The sequence below is a fragment of the Sorex araneus genome, chromosome 4, assembly GCF_027595985.1.
Source record: "Sorex araneus isolate mSorAra2 chromosome 4, mSorAra2.pri, whole genome shotgun sequence".
NCBI classification, from domain to species: Eukaryota; Metazoa; Chordata; class Mammalia; order Eulipotyphla; family Soricidae; genus Sorex; species Sorex araneus.
In genome coordinates, this window is record NC_073305.1 from 190,222,095 (window position 1) to 190,246,626 (window position 24,532).

The 24,532-nt window shown below is 65.4% G+C and overlaps 1 protein-coding gene across 1 annotated transcript; it reads right to left on the minus strand.

Annotated features, from left to right (window-relative positions):
- Positions 1-10,327: 10,327 nt before the first annotated feature.
- RNASET2 (ribonuclease T2) lies at positions 10,328-21,498 on the minus strand. The gene is made up of 9 exons (XM_004601068.2): positions 21,251-21,498; positions 19,143-19,203; positions 18,218-18,273; positions 17,639-17,696; positions 16,444-16,514; positions 15,095-15,208; positions 12,177-12,222; positions 11,271-11,345; positions 10,328-10,610 (listed from the first exon to the last, which is right to left on the minus strand). The coding sequence occupies exons 1-9, from the start codon at positions 21,337-21,339 to the stop codon at positions 10,437-10,439; spliced, it is 744 nt and encodes a 247-aa protein (XP_004601125.1). The 5' UTR covers positions 21,340-21,498; the 3' UTR covers positions 10,328-10,436.
- Positions 21,499-24,532: the final 3,034 nt, after the last annotated feature.

Below are 24,532 nucleotides of genomic sequence, written 5' to 3' on the forward strand. Positions count from 1 at the left end.
CCTCCCCCCACTATTTTACCTTAATTGGCTCTAAACGACGGGGGTGAAAGTTGGGTCTGAGGGTGCTGCTGCCATAGCGACTGCATAGCAACCAAGGGCTGGAAGGAGGGGGGAGGAGGGCGGGCCCGCGCAGCCAGCCCCCTCCCTGCTCCCTCCTCCAGCGCACGCACCGCGCCTGCGCCCGTGCACACACACACACTCACACACACGCTCACGCACATAAACATGCACACACATACACACACGTGCGCACATGCACATACACATGTACACATCCACATGCACACACATACACACATACACCACACATGCACACACTCACATGCATACACATACACATGCATACACATACACATGCACACACATACACATACATATGAACACACATGTGCACACACATGCACATACACATGTGCACACACATATAAACACCCACACCCACACATATACACACATGCACACATATGCACACACTCCGCACACTCACATACACACACACCTTCCCCTTCCTTGCCCGCACCTTTCAGCTGCTGCGTCCGCACACACATGTCTGCATACACATACACATACATGCAAGCTCACACACATGCCCTCTTCCCTTCCTTGCTCAAGCCTTTCAGCTTCTGTGCCCACACACGCACATACACACACACACACACACACACACGCACACATACGTGCATGCGCACACACACACACTCACACGCCCCTCCCCTTTCTTGCCCGCAGTTTTTAGCTGCTGCACCTGCACACGCACACACACGCGCACACACATGCACACACGCGCACCCCCCCTGCCTTCATCTTCCAGCGCAGGAGCCCCAGGACGGGGCACCTGCCCACACAGCATTACGGGGCTTGCACCCAGGAGCTGCCTCGTCCCAGAGCCGAGCTGCAGGGCCTCCAAGTCCATCCCTGAGGCTGGGCAGGGCAGTGGTCACCCGGCATGGTGGCGGCAGGGACACCAGGAGAAGGGGAGACGCGGGCTGGCAGCCCCGGGCGCCCTCCGGCCCAGTGCTCTGCGCGTGCCCGCTCCTGGCGGGAGCTGCATGGGGGCATCTTCGCCTTCTCCTTCCGGTCTGGTCTCTGCAGTGCTCCTGGCCCCGAGCTCAGGGCCACTCCCAGGGCTGCCCGAGCAGCACGTGGCCGGGCCCGAGCCCAGCGTCCTGCCCGCAGGCCAAGCCCAGCCGCACCGCGGCCTCCTCTGGGTTCACGGCGACAGGGGCATTTGCCCTCCGGGGGCTGGGCAGGAAGTGGGGGACAGCACGGCCTCCTGGGGCTGTCCCCTTGGTCCCCCCCTGCCTCTCGAGACCCAGGCATGGACTGAGCACTCACACCCAGCCCAGCCTCCCCGCCTAGTGCTCCCTCTGGGGTCGGCTCACATCCGAGCTCTGGACAGCGGGTCCTCTCAGGGCCATCGGGAGTAGCGTGTGTATGTGTGTGAGCGTGTGTGTGCGTATGCGTGTGTGTGCGTGCGTGTGTGTGTGCGTGTGTGAGCGTGTGTGTGTGTGCGTGTGTGTGTGCGTGCGTGTGTGTGCGCGTGTGTGAGCGTGTGTGTACGTGTGTGTATGAGTGTGAGTGTGTGTGTGCGTGCGTGTGTGTGTGTGTACGTGTGTGTGCGTGTGTGTGCATGTATGAGTGTGAGTGTGTGTGCGTGTGTGTGTGTGTGTGTGCATGTGTGTGTGCGTGCAATTGGGGGGGTTCAGCCCAGACCCCGGTACCCACTCGGTCCCAACGGTCACTTGCTCCCTTCAGACTGTCAGACTCGCGCAGACCCACTCCGTGCAGCAGCTCGGGCTTTGCTCTCGGCCCGGGCAGCCCTCTGGCAGACGCCCCTCCCCTTGGATTCCTCCAGATGAATCAATTTCTCTCAACAAAATGATCCACTTCTAAAACACCACAAACAAACACAAATGAAGGTGAACGAGGTGCAGGTCCAGTGAGCACTGGACACCCAGCCCCGCCCGTGGGGGTCGTGGCCAGAAGCTGGGGTCCCCACCATGCGCCCAGGACCCCTCCCCGCAGCTCCACAGCCCCGAGCCCCCAAAACAGCCCAGAGGCCCACGCTGGTCTCCATTGGGGGAGGGGCACGAGGGGACCCCCAGGGCAGGGCCAGCCTGTGCCACGGTCACGACCCCTGGCCTGACCCCCGCCCTGTGACCCGGGACCCACCAAGGCAGTGCCCAGCCACCCAGGAGCTGGGGCCCCAGACAGAGGGGGGAGGGGGAGGGACAGGGCCCTGGGAAGCCAGATAAACCACAGGGACAGGAGAGTCCGTGTGACATGACCGTGTTCCGAAAGCGGGTGCCCCAGAAGCTGCGGGCCCTGGTGTGGGGTGTCCACGCTCGGCCAAGTCCATCTGGTCCTTCTCAGGCATCTGACCCACTTTACCTCGAGTGACGCGGCCTCTCCCGGCAGACACACGCCACCCAGCGGACGCCCGGCACGAGGCCGAGCCCTGTGCAAACCTGGGGCCCGTGTGCATCCGCCCTGGGCCTTCCGGGAGGGGGACGCGGACAGCGTCCACGCGCAGTGTCCTCAGCAGGCACGAGCCGAGGCAGGCGGGGTGTAGTGCTGCGTCGTCCGGGTGGCAAAGGGATGAGGAGAAGGTGCCAGTGGCCACAGCTGGCCCCAAGTGAGGAGTAGCCTGACCTCCCAGGACCTGTCCTCTGACCCCGGGGCATCACTGGTCTCCGTGCCCCGTTGCCCAGCTACTCCCAGAGCCTGCGCCTGAGCAGCCGTGTCGTGGGCAAAGGCCTGGGGGCACGTGGCTAAACCTGTTCAGAGGCCGGCCGGTTGTGGGACCCCAGCCCAAACCAGCACAGGGCGAGTCCAGGAAGAAGCCCCCTTCCAGCTGGCTGGAGGGGGCCCGGGCCCAGCTGCTGGACTGGCCAGCGGGGAGGCAGGGCTCGCCAGGCTACCCTTGGTGCTGGCCCTCGGGTCAGGCGCTGGCTCTGATGCACCGTCGCGGGCTGGGGTGACCCTAAGCCTGCTGTCGCACTGAGAGGGTGGGACGCGGCCGGGCGGGCCTGCCCCCCACTCTGACTCTGAGCACACATCCTGCCCGTGGGCGCCAAGCCCCTGCCCCGGGGCACGAATCTCTGGGTCGAGAAGGCGCCCTCGGGGCCATCCCCCTGGGAACTGATGGAGCAGGAGGTGGGTCTCTGCAGGGTGGGTCTAAGGAAGTGGCCAGCCCAGGAGCCTGAGTGCGAGACCCCACGGACACCCAAGCCTGCCCGTGACCCTGCAGGGACACCCCTAACCCTGCCTGTGACTCTGCACGGACACCCCTAACCCCGCCCATGACCCTGCTTGGACTCCCCTAACCCTGCCCGTGACCCTGCACGGACACCCCTAACCCTGCCCGTGACCCTGCACGGACACCCCTAACCCTGCCCATGACCCTGCTTGGACTCCCCTAACCCTGCCCGTGACCCTGCACGAACACCCCTAACCCTGCCCATGACCCTGCAGGGACACCCCAAGACCTGCTGCACATGGGGAAACCGAGGTATGCACAGTGCCTGCAGCATGTGGCCAGTGTGGCTGGCCGGGAGAGACACGGGGCCTCTCCTTAGCCCGGCCGCTCCCCTGGCCCCTCGGGGTGTCTGGCTCACGGGCACAGCGCTGCCCCTGCTCGGTCCCTCAGAGCTGCCGTCCAGGCTGACGGAGGCCTGACCGCCTGGCAGTGTGTGTCCTACCCTGAGCTGCCGGCACCTGCCGCGTCTCCGCTCCCAGCTCAGACGGTGCCGTAACACGGCACACACAGGCGATGATTTACTCGACTGCTAATTTCCAAACTTTTGAAAATAAACTCTGGACAGATGGTTCATTACCATGTAGTAGAAAACATCGAAGTCTTGCAGACTCATGAGTAATAAATACACATATAATGTTGAATTCCATGGTGTGGCTTAAACACTCCCACCTCCAAGTAGGGAGAAAGGTAAGTTTCTGTTTCTAAGAGCTTAGGAGAGAAGATTTAATTAACACGTTATTGTTCGTGGAGTTTAAATGTGTCCACTGGAAACTGTGTTATGATATGAATTAGAAGGGGCCGGAGCAATGGCACAGCGGGAAGGACGTTTGTTTTGCACGTGGCCGACCCGGGTTCAATTCCCCACACCCCATACGGCCCCCTGAGCACCACCAGGAGTAGTTCCTGAGTGCAGAGCCAGGAGGAGCCTCTGAGCATTGCCAAGTGTGGCCCCTAAAACCAAAACGAAACAAAAAGAATTATGGAGTGAAGGTCATGAACATTTATTGCCCAGTTTAGAGTATTGAGTACAGGCTTTAAGTTGTATGTAGACAGTTGATTCCTTTGTCTCTTTTTTTTAAATCTTTTGGGTGACACTTGGAGATGCTCAGGGGTTACTCCTGGCTCTGCACTCAGGAATTACTCCTGGCAGTGCTCGGGGACCCTATGGGATGCTGGGAATCAAACCCGGGTCGGCCGCGTGCAAGGCAAACGCCCTCCCCGCTGTGCTGTCTGTCGCTCCGGCCCCTAGTCCACTGTCATCTGTTCCACCCTTCTGCTTAGAAAGTGCCCCGAACTGACCAAGTACACATCCACCTGGAGTTTATTTTTGTTGTTATGTTGTTTTTTATGGTGTCTTATCATCCCTGGCTAATGGTACATTCCCTGGCAGCTCCTGCCCCCTCAGCCTGAGCCACCTGGACCTTCCTCGTGGGCCCCTGCTGCCCTGAGTGTACTTCCTGCACCGCCGTCTACATCCCTCACTCTGTGGGACTTTGTCCACTAGCCTCTGCTTTGGCCAGTGAGCCTGAAGGACAGTCTGGATCAGAAAAGCAGGTCTTCTTATTTCCATTTTATTTGCACTTTTCAGCTTAGTTTTAAATGGAGTCACAGAGCACAGTTCCGCTTTGACTACAGTCTCAATGTAACTGAATTTACAGGTATGCCCACGGAACTCAGCCACCCAACAGCTCACAGGAACCCCACAGAACTCGGCCTCCCTGACTGAACACAGTGTGCCCACAGAACTCGGCCTCCCTGACTGAACACAGTGTGCCCACAGAACTCGGCCTCCCGGACTAAACACACAGAGTGACTGGCTCACAGGAATCCCACAGAACTCGGCCTCCCTGACTGAACACACAGTGTGCCCACAGAACTCGGCCTCCCTGACTGAACACACAGAGTGACTGGCTCACAGGAATCCCACAGAACTCGGCCTCCCGGACTGAACACACAGTGTGCCCACGGAACCCGGCCTCCCTCTGCAGGAAGGCAGCTCCCTGTCTGGTTGGTGCTGCAGTAATCGCTCCTTCACACAATAGCTCACCTGTGCCATCATGAAAACAGGTCAAATAGAAATAGGTTTGAGCTTGAGAATCTTTTTCTTTTTCAAACACATGTTTGCAGTGTTTTGACAACCTGTTGCTGAAAGGGCTTCACCCCTGACCTTTGCCACCTCCCCGCACCTCCTCCCGGTGACCCGCCCCCCTCCCTGCCCCAGCCCTGCCTGCTTCCTCCCAAAGGCCAGTTCCTAGGCCCCTGACTTCCACTGCCTTCGGGTGTCTGTCCTTCCGGCACCGTGCCTCGCCCTCAGAGAACCCAGTCTGAGCCGCCCTCTCCTCGCCTGCCCCTCTCCGAGCGCCCCACTCCAGGGGCCCACGGAGGAGCAAGGCCACGGCGTGACCGTTCCTTACTGCTGCGCTGAGACTCTCACGACACATTAGCAGGGATAAAGCTCATCTTCCCTGCTAATTAGAAAAACTCCACATTAAAAGATACTTTGTGGCCAGCATAGCTAGAGGCATTAAGACGTGGGTGGCTGGTCACAGCCGGGTTTCCCCGAGCGCAGTGCCAACCTGAGCACAGGAAAGTGCCCCGAGGCTCGAGTGCGCCTCCGCGAATGGGCCGCAGAGACGAAACCGCAGCAGCAGGACGGAGCGAGCTCAGGGAGGGCGGGTGTCGGCGGGCCCCTGCCGTGCAAGGCCCGTCACACTGACGGGGGAAGCCCACCACGAGCCCCCCACCTGCCCTCCCGCGCTGACCCCATGTCCAGGTGCACCTGTACCTGCTCCCGGACACACCTGAGCCAGGGCCACGCTCAGACCCAGCAAGGCCCCGCGTCAGGCCGGGGACCGAGCCCCGCACCCCCCCAGGCTCAGAGGTCAGGGGAGCCCAGTCCAGACAAGCTCACACCACAGTCAACCCGGCACAGACCAGGACCGCTCAGGCCCACCCAGGGACAGCCCAGGACAGGCCCAGCACACGCCACGCAGAGGCCACACGCAGGCCCAGCTCACACACAGGAGCAGAGAACACGCCCAGGCACACTCGACACGCCCCACGCCCGCCTCGGGACACGGCACCCAGCCCACTGCCCTCCGGCAGTGTGTGGCCGGCCCGTCCCTGCCTGGGGCTTTGCACAGACCCTTCCCAGAGGGACTCTGGCCGCGCCCGCTGCAGCATCCCTGCCAGGCCCAGAGGCTGGCCACAGCCTTCTGTGCTCTGAGTGTCCTCCAGCCCAGCTGCTCCGGGCGCCCAGACTGGTGTCCTGCCCAAGGGACCCCGGGCAGAGCTGGCCCCGCGTCTAGCACCAGTGAGCGCGTCCGCCCGTTTGGGCCGGCCCAGGGTCTGAGGGGGTCAGGGCGGGGACACAGGCCTGTGGGGAGCAGGGGCACAGCTGCGGCCTTACTGGAGGCTGAGCTCCAACGTGAGCGCGGGGACAGGGCGACGGGCCGAGCCCCCACCCGGCCGGCCGTGGGTGGCACTGACCTCGGTGTCTCCGCGCCCCCCTCTCCCGGCTTCGCAGGCACTGCCAGGCAGCAGCCGGCTGCACTGATGAGCAATGCGCATGTGACCAGGCGGAGTAGCGCCATCCACGCCAGCCGGAAACAGCTATTTTTAAGGAAGAAACAGTCCGGCTGGGCGTCTTGCTGACGGAAGCGCCATCCAAGAGGCTACGGCATCAGCCACGAGGGAGAGGGGCAGCCGAGACTGGGTGGACACACAGAGATGAAACAGACACACGGACAGAGATGAGACAGACACACAGCTGGACGAATGCAAAGACAGAGGACAGACACACAGACAGGACAGACGCACAGACAGAGACAGGATAGACGCACAGACAGAGACAGGACAGATGCACAGACAGAGACATGCACAGAGACAGGACAGATGCACAGAGACAGGACAGACGCACAGACAGAGACATGCACAGAGACAGGACAGATGCACAGAGACAGGACAGACACACAGACAGAGAGGACGGATGCACAGACAGAGACAGAGACACAGACAGAGACAGATGCATAGACAGAGACAGATGCATAGACAGAGACAGAAGCACAGAGAGACAGGACAGACACACAGAGACAGGATGGATGCACAGACAGAGATAGACGCACAGACAGAGGGAGGGCGGACACAAGGACAAACAGGACAGATACATGGCAAAGACAGGCTGGACACCCAGACAGACAGACGGACGCCCGAGTGCCGGAGGAGATAAAGGACCACAGTCCACCCAAACAGTTCCAGGAGCCAGAGGACTCGGGCCCTGGGGAGGGGGGGCTGAGAGCAGGACCCGGAGCAGCCTGGCGGGGGGGGGTGCCCCACCTGGAGCTCCAAGTGCCACTCCCACTGTCTGCTCGGGGGCACGAGCCCGGCCCTGCCCTCGGCTGGCTCCGAGCCGCGAGGCCCCTGCTGCGTCCACCTGCCGGGCCTGTCGGCCTCCTGCCGTGCGGGGACACTCACTTCTCCGTTCTGGAAGGGCTCTGACCACCGCCAGGCTGGGGAACGAACCAGGGGTGCCTCGAACCCTGGCCTCCTCCTCGCTGTGCTGGCGTGACCCGCACCCTCAGCGGGTGTGTGGTCGAGAGGGTGGGAGGGGGAAGAAACAGCAGGTCACAGTGGAGCCCGCGGACGCGGCACCGAGCGTCCCTGCTGGGTCGCCCCCGAGACTTCTACCTCCCTGGAGAATGCCGGCCTCTGGGGCTGGAGCGTGCAACAGCGGGAGGGCACTTGCCTGCACTCGGCCACCCTGGGTCAACCCCCAGCAGCCCACATGGCCCCGAGCCCGCCGGGAGTCATTCCCGAGTGCGGAGCCAGGAGGAAGCCCTGAGCATCACCGGCTGTGGACCAAAAGCCAAAGTAAACGACATTTAAAAGCGCTGGCCTCACTGCCGGTGCAGAATGTTCCAGAAATGCTGTCCTTGCTGGCCGGGGGAGTGCACCGGTCACTTGTCCTTTCCCCGGGGGTGCACAAGCTCACTGCCCCGAGCCCCTGCCCTTCTTCCCCGGCCTCGTCCCCGCCACCTGCCTGCTCTCCCCGCCTCTGTGGACCCCACGGTCACGGGGCAGCACAAGGCTCCCTGCACTGGACGCGACTGGCCGAGCCCCAGCTCTTACCTCTGGCCGGGAGAACCCCCAGACTTTCCCCCAGAAGGACGGAGCCTGGTGGGGGCCTCGGGACCCCAGCCCGTGCCCCCCTGAGCCCCTCTCTCCCAGGACCCTTTGCTTGCAGACAGAGCAGGTCCCCCCGGCACCGACCAGGCCCGGGGTCCCCAGGCTCAGCATAGCCCCTCCCGGGGGGCTCCTGCAGCAGGGGCTCTGCCCACCTGCCCCTTGGCTGCACCCCGGGAGTAGGGGGCCGAGGGGGTCCTGGGGAGTTGGGGGGTCGAGGGGGTCCCGGGGAGTCAGGGGCTGAGGGGTCCCGGGGAGTTGGGGGCTGAGGGGGTCCCGGGGAGTTGGGGGGGGCTGAGGGGGTCCCGGGGAGTTGGGGGTCTGAGGGGTCCCCGGGGAGTCGGGGGTGAGGGGGTCCCGGGGAGTCGGGACCCACCTGCACCCACACATGCTTCTGCTCAGCTGCCGGCCAGGACAGCTCCTGGGATGGACAGGCTGGTGTCACGAGGGCGACACGCCCAGAGAAGGCTGGTCCTGCCTCGAGCAGCAAACCTGTCTGCTGGGCCGCCCACCCTCCCGCAGCCCGACAGCACTTCCTGCATGCTCACGCACGCACGCGCCCTACACGTGCTCTGGGGCGGGCCCGTCAGCACCAGCTCCCGCCGGCTCCAGCCAGCCCCACCCCGCGGGGACCGGCCGGGCCACCTGCTCTCGGCGAGTGTGCAGGGCCGGTGGCTGCTTCGGGTCCCGTCACGTGGCAGCCGTGGCCCTGCCCCTCCCGGGCACCTCTGCGCCCAGCCGGGTTTCCATGGAGGTGCCCCGGGTGCCCCAGCACACCGACCCTCGCTCCGGCTGCAGCTGCCCGGCCTGACCTCCTGCTTCTCGGGTCGGAGAGGTCTGGGCGCTGGAAACCATGGAGACGGGCAGGGCGGCCGAGTGTGGAGACAAAGAGGCGCGTGGAACGGGGGCTCGGGCCTCCTGGGGCCTCGGGCGCCTCAGCCGTGGGTGCTCCGGGCGGCTGCAGCAAAGGAGACTGTGTGCGTGCGTGCGTGCGTGTGTGTGTGTGTGTGTGTGTGTGTGTGTGTGTGTGTGTACGCTCGGGGACAGGGCGGGGTGGGGGCAGCTCCTCCTTACCCCAAATAGCCCAGTCCTGAGTCCGCCCAGCCCGGAGCCCACCCGGAGCCCACCCAGGCCTGGCCGTCTCCCGGTCAGTCTTGGGCCTCTCGACGGGAACTGAGTGTCCTCAGGACACACGGTGCCCCGGGGGTGATTCCTTCCCAGGTTGCTCCAGGACCCGGGTCTCACTCTCGCTCCGAAGTCAGGCCCCCGGCCCCACTCTGACCTCACCAGAAGGCTTGCTGTGTCCCCCGTGTCCCCCGCACCCAGCCCACCTCGGCCCACCCGGCTCTCGGCTCCTCCGTGTCCAGAGGGCCATTTTGGAAACCGCTATCCCGTCCTTCCTGCCAGAACCCGGGTGCCCAGTGCTCACGTCCCCGAGCCCAGCCCCTCTCCCTCCCTCTCTAAGCGGCAGGCCGGGGCCCTTGAGATGGACGCCCTCCTGGGCCAGCAGCCACGAACAGGAAGCGACAAGGACTGAACAGATGAACATGCAGCCGCGGCAAACAGGTGAAAAGGCCGAATCCTGTTGCTCTGGGCGGGCATGTGAGTGTGTGTCTGTGAGTGTGTATATGTGTGTGTATGAGTGTGTGTGCGTGTGCATGTGTGTATGCGTGTGTGCGTGCATGCAGGGTGCTGAGCCACATCCCGTGGTGCTCAGGGCTGCTCCTGGCTCAGTACCCGAGTGGCCCCTGGGTCAGAGCAGCCTCACGGACTCTCTCCGCTCCCGGAGGGAAGGGCGGGCTCCCGCCTCCCGCCTGATGTCCCGAGCACGGCAGGAACATGCCCAGTGCAGGCCCACGCGAGGCCCCAAGCACGCAACACAGCAGGGAAGGCGCACGGCTTTATTCCTCGCGAGACGCCCGAGCTGGCTGGCGAGGGGAGGGGCCGGGCCCAGGGGCCGAGGCGGGTCCGAGAACATCTGGACCCAGGAGCGGCCTCAGGGCCGGGCCTCCTCGGGTGGCGGGTAGAAGGCGGGCCCGTCCTCGCAGACCCGCAGGCCCCCGCCCTGGGTCCTGGGCCCCCGGGGCCCCTGGTGGTCGGAGCAGTTGCGCAGCTGCAGGTCCTTGGAGAAGCAGAGCTCGACCTGGCCCAGGGCCTGGACGTCCATGTCCTGCGGGAGGGAGGTCTCAGGCCAGCTGGACGACCCCGCACCTCCCGCTGTCCCCTACTGAGCATGTGGGCCCGGGAGTGGCAGAGAGGGGTGGCACACACTGCTGACGCCAGCAGTGGTGGCCCACGCACCATGGAGCCTGGGAGTCGTCCTGGACGGCACTGACCGCCCGCCCGTCCCTGCACCAGCAGGGGGGACCCGGGGGGACCCAACCCGCTCCTTCAGCAGACACGCACTGTGTGCACACACAGGCCCACGTGTGCTCACAAGGACATGCAGACACGAACACACATGTGCACACAGCCCCCTCCATGCAGAGACACACAGACACACACGTGCACAGAGCCCCCCCATGCAGAGACACACGTGCACACAGCCCCCCCATGCAGAGACACACACGTGCACACAGCCCCCCCCACGCAGAGACACACAGACACGCGCGCAAACACTGCACACATGCACACATGCACACAGGCCGACAGATGTGCTCCCGGGGCCCATACAGATACACAAACATGTGCAGAGTCCCCCCCACGCACTCACGAGGACACAACACAGCCACAGGTGCACAGCCCCATGTACACACGCACACATGTGCACCAAGGCACACACAGATACACACGCATGCTGTGACGGGCGCTGCAGGCAGATGGGCCTGACCTGGGTGGGCGGCAGACACTGCACCTTCGGGACGACTCTGTAGACACTGGCCAGCGCGTCCTTGATGTCTGCGACCTGGAACGGGGGGAGAGGCCTGAGCCCCCGCAGAGACGCACCGGCTGCTGCCATTCCCCCCACTGTCCCCCAGGGCCCCGCAGCAGGGCCACCGGGGCCGCCCTGGTGCCCGACTCCTCTGCCCGCCAACCTGTGCCTGCCTGGGGCTGGAGCAGAAGAGACAGAGGCCCGAGCCAGCTTGGGTCCGGCTCCCCCAGCTGTGTCCTGCTATTCCAGCAGCTTCTGCAGAGGGGCTGAGAGCCACCTGCGGTCACCACGGCCCCGCGCCTTCCCTGGGGTCACACTCGGGCCAGAGGCCACAAGAGCCCCACCCCTCGCTGGTCTGAGCGAAGGAGACGACTATGGTCTGCAGGAGGACAAGGGTGGCAGCAGCCTGGCCCCGTCCCCGCACGGGGACACTGAGCCCGGGAAGCGTGGCCGGCACAGCGGTCACCACGCCTCACCTCCTCCCAGGCTAGCCACACGCCACTGCACAGCCAGGACCCAGGAGGGCGAGTTCCCAGGACGGAACTTCTGCACCCACGAGCATCCGTGTGCCAAGTCCCCAGAGGGGGCGTCCTGAGCCCGGGTGCCACCCGCACACAGGCCCGCGCCGCACGTCCTGTCCTGGGCAGGCACCCGCCGACTCTGGCCACGCACTCAGCTCCGCTCACACCACCGGGACTGGCCAGCTGTGCGGTTCTCACCAGATGCTCTGAAAGAGGGTCCCAGGCTCACTGCAGGGCCTGTGGACTCTGGGCTCATACTGCACCAGGACATCCGAATCCTGAGTGCGAGCGAGACTGCACACGGCCCGACCAAGGGGCCGGACACTCTGGGCGTGAGACTGACCTGGTAGTAGTTGGTGGATGGCTTGATCCCCAACTTCTGCAGCACGCTGGGGTTCAATGCAAAGGACAGTTAGTGGAGATCAAGGCACCTTTAAAGGAAACTGCTTCTGGGCAAAGCGTCTGCCCCCGACCAGCCCTCAGCCACCCAGCGTCCAGCTGCCCCTGCCCACTGCCCACTCTGTGCTGCCGATTTGCCAAGCACCATGGGACCACACCCAGCCCTGGTGGTGCCCAGACGGAAACTGGGCCTCTGCTCAGCACCAAGTGCTCTCCCGTCCCGCCAACACGGGCACTCAGATCTGCCCACTCGGATCTTCTTGGAGCAGTCCCCGAAGTTGAGGGTCCAAACCAGCCCCGAGAGTCCTTTGGCTGGGCGAGCGCCTTGCGGTCACAGGGGAAGTTAACACGCGCCGTGCTCCCCGTGCTCCCGCCTGCCTGTGTGGGCTCGGCCCGGGGTGTGGGCAGGCTCTTCTGGCCTAGACCGCATCTGACGCGGCCATCAACAGACACGTTCGTTCCCGGCCGACAAGGGGCCTCCGGGGAGGGCTCTGCTGGCCTGACAGGGCCTGGTCTGGGAGCCTGGTACAAACCTGCTGCTCCGGGAACAGCAGAGGGGAAACAGCAGAGAGGAACAGCAGAGGGGAAGACGCCAAACCCCAGAATTTGGTCATGTGGGTTTGAAGCTGCAGGGTACTAGAGCGCAGTCGCTCGTGGACCATAAACCTAATTTCCTGTCTCCTTGCCTCTGCAGCTTGTACCGCGCAGTCTGGCAGGTGCGTCCCGGGCAGAGAACGAGGAAACAGGCAGAGGGAGAGCAGGGAGACCCCGGGGTCCGCCACGCTCTGCCTGAGGCCAGACGGTGGCCTGCAAGCGGCCAGAGGTGGCCATGCCAGGACCACCGCGCTGATTCCTTACTGGAGCTGATGGTCGTGACCACCATGGGGGTCACCCAGCCAAGCCAGAGAACAGTGCGGGCAGCTGGAGAGGTCACTGACTGTCCCCTCCTGGGGTGCTGGGGAGGATCTTTAACTGCTCACCAGGCAGCAGGGCCCTGCAAGCACCCACTGCAGGGGACCTGGAGGCCAGGCCCTAGGCCCGCAGAGCAGCAGCCTCGGCACAGGTGAGGCCCCGTGATCCTGCACCTATGTGTGTACACCCCGTGACTCTGCACCTGTGCATACAAGTGAGGCCCCGTGATTCTGCACCTGTGCATATAGGTGAGGCCCCGTGATTCTGCACCTACGTGTGTACACCCCGTGATCCTGCTCCTGTGTGTGTACACCCCATGATTCTGCACCTGTGCATATAGGTGAGGCCCTGTGATTCTGCACCTGTACATACAGGTGAGGCCCTGTGATTCTGCACCTGTGCATACAGGTGAGGCCCTGTGATTCTGCACCTGTACATACAGGTGAGGCCCTGTGATTCTGCACCTGTACATACAGGTGAGGCCCTGTGATTCTGCACCTGTGCATATAGGTGAGGCCTGTGATTCTGCACCTACATGTGTACACCCCGTGATTCTGCACCTACGTGTGTACACCCTGTGATTCTGCACCTGTGCATACAGGTGAGGCCCCGTGACTCTGTACCTACGTGTGTACACCCCGTGATTCTGCACCTGTGCGCACAGGTGAGGCCTCCTGTGCGCACAGGTGAGGCCTCCTGATTTGCACCTGTGTGTGTACATGTGAGGCCCTGTGATCCTGCACCTGTGCATTCGCATGAAGCAATGACTTGGCAGCCGTGTGTGTGGACGAGGGTCCCAGGTGGGCAGCTGAGCCTGCGTCACATAGCAGGGTGTGGGGACTGTCTCCGGAAAGGAGGCGAGTGGTTTTTGTCTCATTTGAAACCCTCGCTGGCTCCTGTTCTCCCTCCTTCCTGTCTTACCCGCCGGAGCCGGCCGAGGGGTCGGCCCAGCTCAGTGGGCCAGACAACAGGCTCTGCCTTCTTCGGGCCCCACCCACTAGGTCAGAACCCAAACAGTCCAGGGTCCTGCTTCCGGGCTCCCGGGCTCTGGGAGCCACTTCACACTGTGCCGGCCCTGCTCCCGAGGTGGGGCTGGGCTCACACCCCCAAGGCCTGCTCCCGGGCACAGTGCCCGCCCGGCTCTGGCTTCCCAGGCAGGGGTCTGCCACAGCGGCTGTACGGGCCCAGATGACAGAACGAGCCTCCCGCTGCCACCGTCACTCCTGCCCCAGAGAGCACAACCCCACCCACTGCACAGTGGCCAGCACCCCTGGGTGCTGCGAGCGGGTGAGTGGACCTGAGTCCAGGGAGCCCCGGGCCCAGCAGCCTGGGGCCTGAGCGTGGAGCTGTGTCTGGGCTGGGGAGGCAGCTTCCTCCTCAGTGCCGGTCTCGGATGCAGTGGCTGCAGCTGAGGCGGGAGGGGACAAGGGCGACAGGCCTGTCCCTGCCTGGGGGGGCGGGGATGGTGCCCGGTGGGCCGCCAGCCCGTGAGAAGGAGCTGGGGTCTCCCAACAGTGGTGACCAGTGACTGGCGGTCTGTCCCACACTGACAGACAGGGCCGGGGCTGGCGGGAGCAAAAGGCCCTGGACTGCCTTCCGGCGCCCCTGCACCCTCCCTCCTGCAGGCTCAGGGCTCAGCAGACCCCAGGCACGGATGGACCCGGCCAATGGCAGGAAGCACGGCTGCACGAGGCTCTCCCTCTGCTGACCACTGGCCAGAGTGAGCACCACCAGCAGGGAGCCTTGAGCAAGCTGGGCGGGGCCATCAGGGGCTTCCTCCTCCGTGCAGATGGACCGTCCACTGCCCTCCTTGCTTCCTTCTGCGAGGAGCGGACGGCCCCGCCTTGGACTGATAGCCACGCCCACTCAGCGGATGGCCCCGCCCCCGAGTGGATAACCCCGCCCCTGAGCGGATGGCCCCGCCCACCTGCAGGGTTGGGTCACGCCCACCTGTTGAGCGCCAGAGCCTTGTACAGCTCCAGGCTCTTGCCAAAGTACTTCTTCTCGGAATCCAGGATGTCCAGCTGTGCCGCGCAGGTCCCATGTTTCTCCCACTCGTGCTTCCTGGAAGGTTCCAGAGAGATCCAGTGAGGCAGGGGAGGGCTGGGCCCCGCCAGGGCGGGTCAGGCACTGTGGTTCCTGCAGGTGAGGCGAGGTGGACACGGAGCCCTAGCAGGGGTCTGCCATCCCTCCAGGGCACGGCCCGGGATGCAAGCAGGAGCAGGGCCCCTGGGGCCCCCGTGGCGGCAGGGAGGGGCAGAGCCCAGGACGCAGGCCACGATCCTGCCCACCCCCGTGTCTCCTGCAGTCACAGGGTCTCCCAGCTTCACGTGGTTCTCAGAACGCTGCAAGGTGCCCTCAGTGCTGGCAAAATGGGGAAACTGAGGCAAGGGCCTCTGGCCTGGGTTTCCCTCTGTCAGCAGTAGGCTGGGTGGGTGGGTGCTGGGGGCACGCCCAAGCCTGGGGCGTTGGTCTGGGGCCACCCCCACAGCCGTGCACGCTCTGCGGCCTTGTTTGCATGTCCGTCTCCTCACGGGAGCGAGGGCTGGGCCGCGTGTGCCCACCAGAGCAGCTCGCCCAGGACGGGGTCGGCAGGGCCTGCCACAGGCGTCCAAGGGGGCAGGGGTGGCACGGCCCCACTCCTCCGGGCCAGTTTCCCCGGGGTCTGAGACGCTCTCGGGCGGGCCATCGCTCCCCCCAGGTTCCTCCTGTGACACCGGGTACCGCCGGGCCGGGGCTCAGAGCGTTTGACCCGGTTCCCGGGACGGGCTGCAGCCAGGCCCTGAGGCCATGCGTCTCCCGACCGTCCTGCCTGCTCAGAGCCAGGCCTCGCACCCCGGCTGCAGGAGCCGTGAGCCACACCCGCCTCCCCTGAACTCTCCGGAACAGCTTTGGCCAAAGTCAGCTCTTCTCTGAAGGTCCCACGCAGAACAATGTCCCTCCTAACCCCTTTCGGACAGAGTGGGCTGTGGTCTCAGCGGGCGGCAGTGGCCACGTCCAGTGGCGTGGGCACAGCTGCAGAAGCGCAGTGAGCTCCAGGTCATGTGGCCCGGCCTGCAAGAGTGCCCCCCCTCCGCCCCATGAGACCCCTGCCCCGGCCCCAGAGGGCCCCCACAGCTTCCAGAAGTTTCCCTCCGGATCTGGAGACCCCGTTAGAGGGATCTTAACTCTCATGAGTGGCAGGAAAAACACCATCGAGTTCGCCGGTCCTCACGTTCTCTCAGAAGGCACCAACACTCAGGCTAAGAGCGCGTGCCGCCTCCCGGTTTCCCAGCCTCCCGGCCCAGGGCTGGACTCACCAGAAATGGCTGCTGTTTGGGGACGTGTGCGTCACGTCCGGCCAGTAGGTCTTCAGGTCTGGCAGAAGGTCCTGCGTGTGAAAGTTCACATAGCACCTTCCGCCCCCCCGGGAGGGAGGCCAGGGCCGGGGGGTGGGGGTGGGGGACGGCCACCGCATAGTCTGCCTACGTTTGGGGGCAGGGAGTCAAGTCAGCCGGTGGACAGCCCTGGAGGGCCCTGGGTGGGGCACGAGGCGGACGAGAGCCAGCCCCAAGGGCGTGAGGGCACGAGGGGGCACCCTCGAGCCGTGAGGCCTCCCGGGTGGGCAGTGGGCATGGACACAGGGACCCTGGCTCTCAAGGCCGAGGCTCTGGCTCGGGACAAGGCTGGACATGGCCAGGCTGCTCTGTCCAGCAGCGGCCTGTGGTCACCTCACTCCCACTTGGGCAGACAGGCTGGGACGTCCTCCAGTTCTGACTGGACCCAGACAAGAACTGGAGCCGGACTGTCCACTGACAGGGCACTCGGCCGGTGGCCAGGGCAGGAGCTCCGCAGGGGAGTGCCCAGCCACTCGGCTCGGCCGGCCCGTGCCCGCGCTGTGCTCTCAAACCTGGCTGCCCCTGCCTGGCTGCCCCTGCCCGCCTGCCCCACACGCCTCCCGAGTTCCCCAGCCACGCTCCCCCCCCCCCCCCCCCGGAAAGCGCCCTCTGTCTCAGGGGCCCTCCCAACCACGGGAGCCGGTCACTCTGCACTGCTCCCCTGGTACCTCTGCCCCTTCTGCTCCTGCCCAGACTGCGCGCCCCTTACCCGAGCCCTCCTGGCATGTGTGGGCATACGTGTGTGCAGACATGTGTCTGTCTGCACGCACGTACATGTCCATGTGCATACACATGTGCATGCATGTACATGGTTACACATGTGTGCAACGATTGCACGCATGTGCATGTGTACTGTGCATTTACGTGTGTGCTGGTGTAGAAATGTACATGTGTGCACATACGGGTGTGTGTACGTGTATGTGCGCGTCTATGTGTATGTGCAGGCCTGACTTTTCCCCCAGGTCCCAGCAGTGTGTGGGGACAGGAGAGGGAAGACGGTCCCTGAATTGGCACACAGGGCCCTTCTGACGCGCCCACGCCATCCAATGAAGGACTTGGGGTCCCTGGGGAGAAGAGCCAGGGGGGCTCCCACGGGGGTCCCAGAGCGGCCCAGGACCTTGATCTCGTCGTAGCGGAAGTGCCAGGAGCGGTTGCAGGCTTCAGCTTTGTCAGGCCTGGAAGGTCAAAGGGCAAGGGGTGGAGGCTTGGCCTTGGCGGCACCGTCCGGAGGCATCCACCGAGGTGTAGGGACAGGGAACGGCTCGACCCCACGGGAGCTGGGCCAGGGAGGGCCGTGAGGAGCCCTCAGGAGCACACAGGGGGCACCAGCCTATTCCCGGAGCCCCCGGGCTGCAGCGAGACCCTCCCAGGGCCACTGTGCTGAGATGCCCCTGCCCGGTGGTCAGTGGGGGCCAGCAGCTCGCGCCCTCCCCTAGCGGTGGGGCCAGAGATGGGGAAGCAGGAGATGCTGAGATGGGGAAGGGGACAGAGATGGGGAAGGGGGCAGAGATGGCGAAGCCGAAGATGCTGAGATGGGGAAGCCGGAGATGCTGAGATGGAGAAGCCGGAGATGCTGAGTGGGGAAGCGGGTGCAGCCAGGAGATGCCCAGGGTGGATGTGCTGAGCGCAGGGTCCCGGCGAGACTGTCAGCCCGAGCGGGGGACAGCCTGGGCTGCAGAGCTGTGCCAACACTCACCATAACCCGTGGATCGTCCAGTAGCCAGGGGGGTCCTGGCAGTCCTTCCTGGCCTCCTGCGGAGCAGACGGGAGGGCGCAGAGGTGAGTGCCCGCTTGTCTGTCCTGCACCCATGGTCCACGTCTGGCCTCCTCCCACCCCTAAACCCTCCAGGGTGACCTTCTATCTTTATTCCTGTCCTTCCAAGCCGCGGCAGCCCTTCTCTCTGGACACACAGCCCCGCCGCCGGGTCAGCACCGGGCCCAGGTGCCGCCGAGGACAGCAGAAGGTGGGACCGGGCCGAGCACCTGTGGCCCACCAGTCATGGGGCCCGGAGCCCCCGAGAGTGCTGGGGCCAGAGTCGGCCGAGCCTCCTGGGGCCTCAATCACCGGGCTAAGGGGTCTCCAGAAGACGGGCTAAGGGGTTTCCAGAAGACGGGCTAAGGGGCTTCCAGAAGACGGGCAGGGGGCACGCCAGTGGCCAGGCAGCAGACAGGCACCAGGGCACCTGGGGTGGTGCCGCTGTGGCTGGCACGGCGGGGGGCCGAGCAGAGGGGGCTGTTTCGTGGGGAGGGCGTGGGGCGGGGCTGTCCTGTCCGGCAGGTCACTCCCCAGTGCCCACCAGGGAAGGGTCCAGCCGGCCTCTGTCTCAGTCCACTCAGGGTGAGGGGACAAGAGGCAGCCTCAACGACGCCGGTCCCGAACAAGGAACAGAGGCCAGGCTCCTGCGCCCACTCACCCTCCCACCCACTGCAGCACCGGCCGGCAGCACCCTCGGGTGCAGAGTGACGGCTTATTCCCCAGGCCCCTCCCAGAACCCAAACAAAAGCTTCTCGAGGGACCCAGCCCCAGGGGCCTCCTTCCCGGAAGCAGGAGTCGTGGGCGGCCCAGCATGTGACCACTGGTCCGCACTGCCCTGGCCCAACTGGCCGAAGGCTGGACTCACCTTGCACACGGTCACCGGCCAGTGGTGCACCATGATCAGCTTCTTCCACTCGTGGGTGCCACTGTGGGGACAGCACCGGACTCAAGGCCACGGTCGCAGAGAGTGACCGCCACTCACGCGAGACAGGCCCCCGGAGGAAGGCCAGTGCTCAGAGGACACTGCACAGGCGCGCGATCCCTGCCTTGGGCCCCGCAGCTGAGCCTCCTTCAAGAGGGCGGCAGGGGAGGGTGGGGAGGGGGGTTACCCGGGATATCGGCGGTGGGGAATGTGCACTGCTCAGGGGTGGGTGCTTGATCTCTGCGAGACTGTAACCCAGACATGAAAGCTTGTAACTGTCTCACGGTGATTCAGTAAAATTAAAAATAAATAAATTAAAAAACAAAACAAGAGGGCGGCTCCCCCAGGTCCCGCCCAGGCTCCCCGAGGGCCACTGCGCCTGCTCCAGGGGCCCCTGAGACTCAGTCAGGAAGGTGGGGGAGGGGGACGCTGGGCCCTCCCGAGGCCTCGGGGCCTCCCAGCCTGCGGGAGCCAGGGCAGCCCACCAGGAGCCCTCGGGCGACCCTTGACTGGGGGGCCCAAAGCACAGTGTCGTGTCAGCCCTCCCAGGGCTCAGTCCTCCCAGCGCTCTCAGTCCTCCCAGTGCTCTCCATCTTCCCAGCGCTCTCCGTCCTCCCAGGGCTCTCCGTCCTCCCAGGACTGTCAGTCCTCCCAGTGCTCTCCGTCCTCCCAGTGCTCTCCGTCCTCCCAGGGCTCTCCGTCCTCCCAGCCCTGTCAGCCCTCCCAGGGCTCAGTCCTCCCAGGACTCTCCATCCTCCCAGGACTGTCAGTCCTCCCAGCGCTGTCATTCCTCCCAGGGCTCTCCGTCCTCCCAGCGCTGTCAGTTTTCCCAGCGCTCTCAGTCCTCCCAGTGCTCTCAGTCCTCCCAGTGCTCTCAGTCATCCCTGGGCTCAGTCCTCCCAGTGCTGTCCTCCCAGCGCTGTCAGTCCTCTCAGGGCTCTCCATCCTCCCAGTGCCGTGTCAGTCCTCCCAGCGTTGTGTCAGTCCTCCCAGAGTTCTCCGTCCTCCCAGAACTTCCCGTCCTCCCTGCCCCATGTCAGTGCCCCCAGGGCCGGCATGCCCGGGAGGGGAGAGCTGAGTCAGGGCAGGCCCGAAGGCCCGGGAAGGAGGAAGACACAGTGCAGCTTGGGCTGGGTGCTGCAGGGGGTGGGGTGGGGGGGTGGGGGGGCTTTCCGGGAGCACTCACTGGCGGGGAGGGGCTGGCAGGGGGAGGGGCTTCAGGGCCTGCTGGCTGCAGGGGAAGCCCAGCCCTAAGTGCCCTCGGGTGGGCGGGGGAACCAGGGGTCTCCCTGTGCCATGGCTCCCCGCTCTCCAGCCAGGCACGGGGGGCAGGAACAGTGCGGTCCCTGCTGTGACTATTCCAGGGGCCAGCACACGGGTGACCGGGGCACACGCAGATCTGGACCCCCGCTGGCACTCGACCAGCCAGGCAGGCGCCAGACAGACGTGCCGGGGTGGACTGTCCAGCACTCTCCGCGGACGATGGGGTGCTGCCCGCTGCCCCGCATGTGCCCAGGCACGGAGGACAGCGCCGCCCGCCGACAGACGAGGCACCGGGCAGGCCTGGAGCTGGGGTTTCCCGGCCTGGCCCCGGGATACTCCCAGGGCGCAGGAGAAAATCTCTCCAGTGGGGGCCGCGCAGTCGGACAGGACCCCAGAAGGAACCCAGGCGGGGCAGAGTCAGGACGGGGAGGCTGAGAAGTGCTGAGAGAGTGAGGACCCCCCCCCCCCCACACACACACACACAGCCTCTGGGCGGGGACCAGAAGGAACCCGTGACCTCACCGTAGCCTCCGGAGCAGCCGGGCCTGCGGCCCCCAGAGGCACTGGGCGGTTGCACAGGGCCGCCCTGCTGCGTGTCCCCCTCCCCAGGGGCCCCGGGCCCAGCTCCCCGCGGGGCGCACGTAGGGACCCGAACACAGACCCTGCGGGGGCCTCCGAGCCGCCGGCCCTGGGCGCACGGTCTCCCCAGGCACCCACCGCCCCACCCCAGGGGCACCCACCCGCTTCCGGACACTCACCGCCCACCTACCGCCCTCCCCGGCACCCACCTGCTCCACGCGACGTGCGCGCAGCCCAGGCAACCCAGCGCCAGGCACGCGGCGCCCAGCAGCACGCGCCGGGCCGCGGGGGCCTCCATGGTGGACACGGGAGGACACAGACCCTGCAGACCCTGCGGCAGGCACGCGCGGCCCAGGCCCCTGTCCACGCTCCGAACTCCCGACCCGCGTCCCTGCCCGCAGCCCGACCCGCGCGGGCGCCCAGCAGCCCGGCCCGCGCGTTTCCGCCCGGGGTGCCCGGCCCCGGACATGCCCGCGCGGAGCCGCCCCCAGCGCCCCGGGGGACACGCCCCGGGAGGGACACGCCCCCGGAGGGACGCGCCCCGGGCCAGGTGGGACACGCCTCTAGGTGGAACATGGGGGGGGGGGCACGCCCCGGGAGGGCAAGGCCCGGAGGGACACGCCTCTGGGTGGGACACGGCTCGGAGGGGGGGGGGGGGAGAACAAGGCCCGGGCGGGACACGCCCCTTGGTGGACACGCCCCCGGGAGGGTCCGCCCCTGGTCCAGGCGCGACCCAGCGTCCTGCAGGCAGGGTCTCACAGGAGCCCGTTACCGCGTTACCGCGTCCACCAGCGTGTCCACTGCACGAGGCCTCCGTCGCGTCCTCCTGCGCCCCCTGGGTCGGCAGACCCCTCAGGGAGGCCCTTGTTCCTGCACCTGCGCCCGGAGGGCGGGGCCGCTGCTGGCCCAGGGCAGTCCAGGACAGCTAATGGCCTGTCCGGTCCGAACGCAGGCAGCAGTGGGCACGCAGCCCTGCTGGGCCAGTTCCCCCGGCCCGGGTGACTGCGCGGTCCCCACTCCCCGCTGCTGGGCGCCCAGACCTGAGCCCAAAGCGGGCAGGGGGCAGGAAGAGCCTTAGGCCCGCGAGGGGAGAGGGTCTCCAGTGCCCAGCTTGTCTGTGGGTGGGGCGGGGGGCAAAGGCAGTTCCTGCAGAGGGAGGAAGCCTGGCTGGAGCCTCTCCCGGCCGGCGGGGGCAGACTCAGACTGTCCAGGCCCACCAGGAGAGGCCCCAAACTCCCCCCACATCCAGTTGCTTCCTGTCTGGCCCTGGCCCGGCAGGAAGGTGCTCTCCATCCTCCCAGACCCTTCGTCTCTCCTCTGTCCTCCCTTACTCTGGGTCCAGGCTGACCCCCTCCATTGCGCTGCCTGGCCCCAGACCCCAGACAAGCACCGTCACCTCACATGATGTCCTCCAGCTCGGGTCACGTGATGTCCTCCAGTCCGGGTCACGTGAGCTGCACGAACTCGCTCCTTGTGTGAGGCCTGCATGCCTTCAGGGCCGCCTAGGCTCAGAGCATTTGTCTGGCACGTGCCACCCTCCATCCCGGTCCCTCTGGGCCACTTGCCTGCAGCAGCGAGTCGGGTCACTGCTTCCAGCTGCCCAAAGAGGCAGGCGCCACCTGCACCCCTCTGACCAATGGGGCCCCTCCAGGCCCCCCCAGCCTGCCCCTGTGCTGCTGTCCTCTGCAGGTGACTGTTGGCTGAGCTGGCCCTACACGGACCCCGATGACAGAAACCACTGAGTCCACCCCAGTCCTCCAGCGGGCAGAGCCGGGCTTCCGCAGTCAGTGAGGGCAGCAACCCCGGGACCAGGCCTGAAGGGCCCTGAGAGGTGAAAATGGCAGGTCAGGGGCCAGGCAGAGGCCCAAAGGCCTGGACTGCAGGAACCTTGGCGTCCAGCCTGCAGTGCCCAGGGCACGGTTGTAGGTGGCCCAGAAACAAAACCAGACAAGGGAACGTGTCCAGCTGTGAGCATGCCTTTGAAATGTAGTGAGGCGTGGCCTCTGGACCCCCACTCGGGCCTCGACGCCCCCCAGGCCCTGGAGGAAGCCAGAAAGTTTAGCTCTGAGTAGGGCACCCTCGGGGGCTGGCCCCAGCCCACGCCCCAGCCGCCAGCAAGGACAGCTGCAGGCCTATTCGGCATTTGTCCTGGGCGGCTGGGTCTGGGGGCGCTGGGTCTTCTCAGACTCCGGGGGTGGGGGGCTGTGAGGAGTCGGGTGGGGTTTCAACCTTTGCTGCGGTCCAGGGTCCCAGACTGGTCAAACACAACCCTGCCCGCTTTCCTCAGGGCTGCACCCTCTGCCAGCTTCCTCCTCCGAGTCTGCTGCTCCCACCGGCCCCCCATGGGAAGTGCCCTGACAGGAAGCTTAGGGGGGCACCGCCACCCCCCACACTTCCCTTCAAGACCCACACCCCACACCCCGCTCTGTACTCTGGGTTTGGGTTGTGGTGTTTTTCCAGGGTTTTTTGTCTTTGTTGTTTGTTTTTGGGTCTGGGGGTCAGCCCCAGCGGTACTCAGAGCTTACTCCTGGCTCTGTGCTCAGGGGTCACTCGAGGTCCCTGTGGGGTGTTGGGGATCAAACCAGGACTGGCCACATGGAAGGCAAATGCCCTAAGCCCTGTGCTGTCTCTGCGCCCATCGTTCTTTCATTTGTTGTTTCATGTTTGTTTGGGGGCCACCTGGTGGTATAGAGGCTGCTCCTGGCTCAGTGCTCAGGAGGCCATGAGGTGCCAGGCCTCCTGCGTGCACAGCCTGTACGGCAGAGGTTTTCAGTGGTCAAGCTCTCTCTCCGGCCCCAGCATTTCGTTCTTACGGAGCCTCCAGCTGACCGCAGGCTTCCCGCTGCCCACTGCCCTGGACGCTGTCTGTGGTGCTCTGCATTTCCCGGGCAGTGTGAGCCCCAGAGCTGAGAGGGAGGCAGGGGGCAGTCAGGACGAGGCTGAGGCCAGGTCCGCCAAAGGCCAGCCAACCGGCCAGGGACGACAGCCAAGGAGGAGCCCAGAGGGTTTGGCTCCACACGACGCCAAAGGAAGCAACTGGGAGCCCCAAGAGCGGATGGCAGGTGGGACACAGGCCCAGAGCGGCCGCGCCATCTCTGCCCCGCGCTGGCCAGGACAGACAGACCCAGACGGCAGCCCTGAGCAGGGCCCGCCAGCACTGAGCCGTGAGGTCTGTGCCGTGGAACCCGGGCTGCCGGAACAGGGGCTCGGGTGGCACAGGGACCCCACGTCTGAGCTGCTGTTCCATTCTTCCCAGCTGAGCTGCAGGGGCCAAGCCTGACCCTGGGGCCACAGAGCAGATGTGTCCCAGGGGTGGGGCCTCAGCTGGTGGGGTGACCCCGGGGAGTGTGAGAGGAATATGGTTGGCCCCAAGTCGGGGGGGACAGCCCGAAGGGCCCCGGGCTAGCGGAGACGGCGTGTGAGACAGGCCGTGCCCAGCAGACAAGGGTCTGCATCTGTGCTCGGCAACATCCCATGGCCTCGGGCTGCTG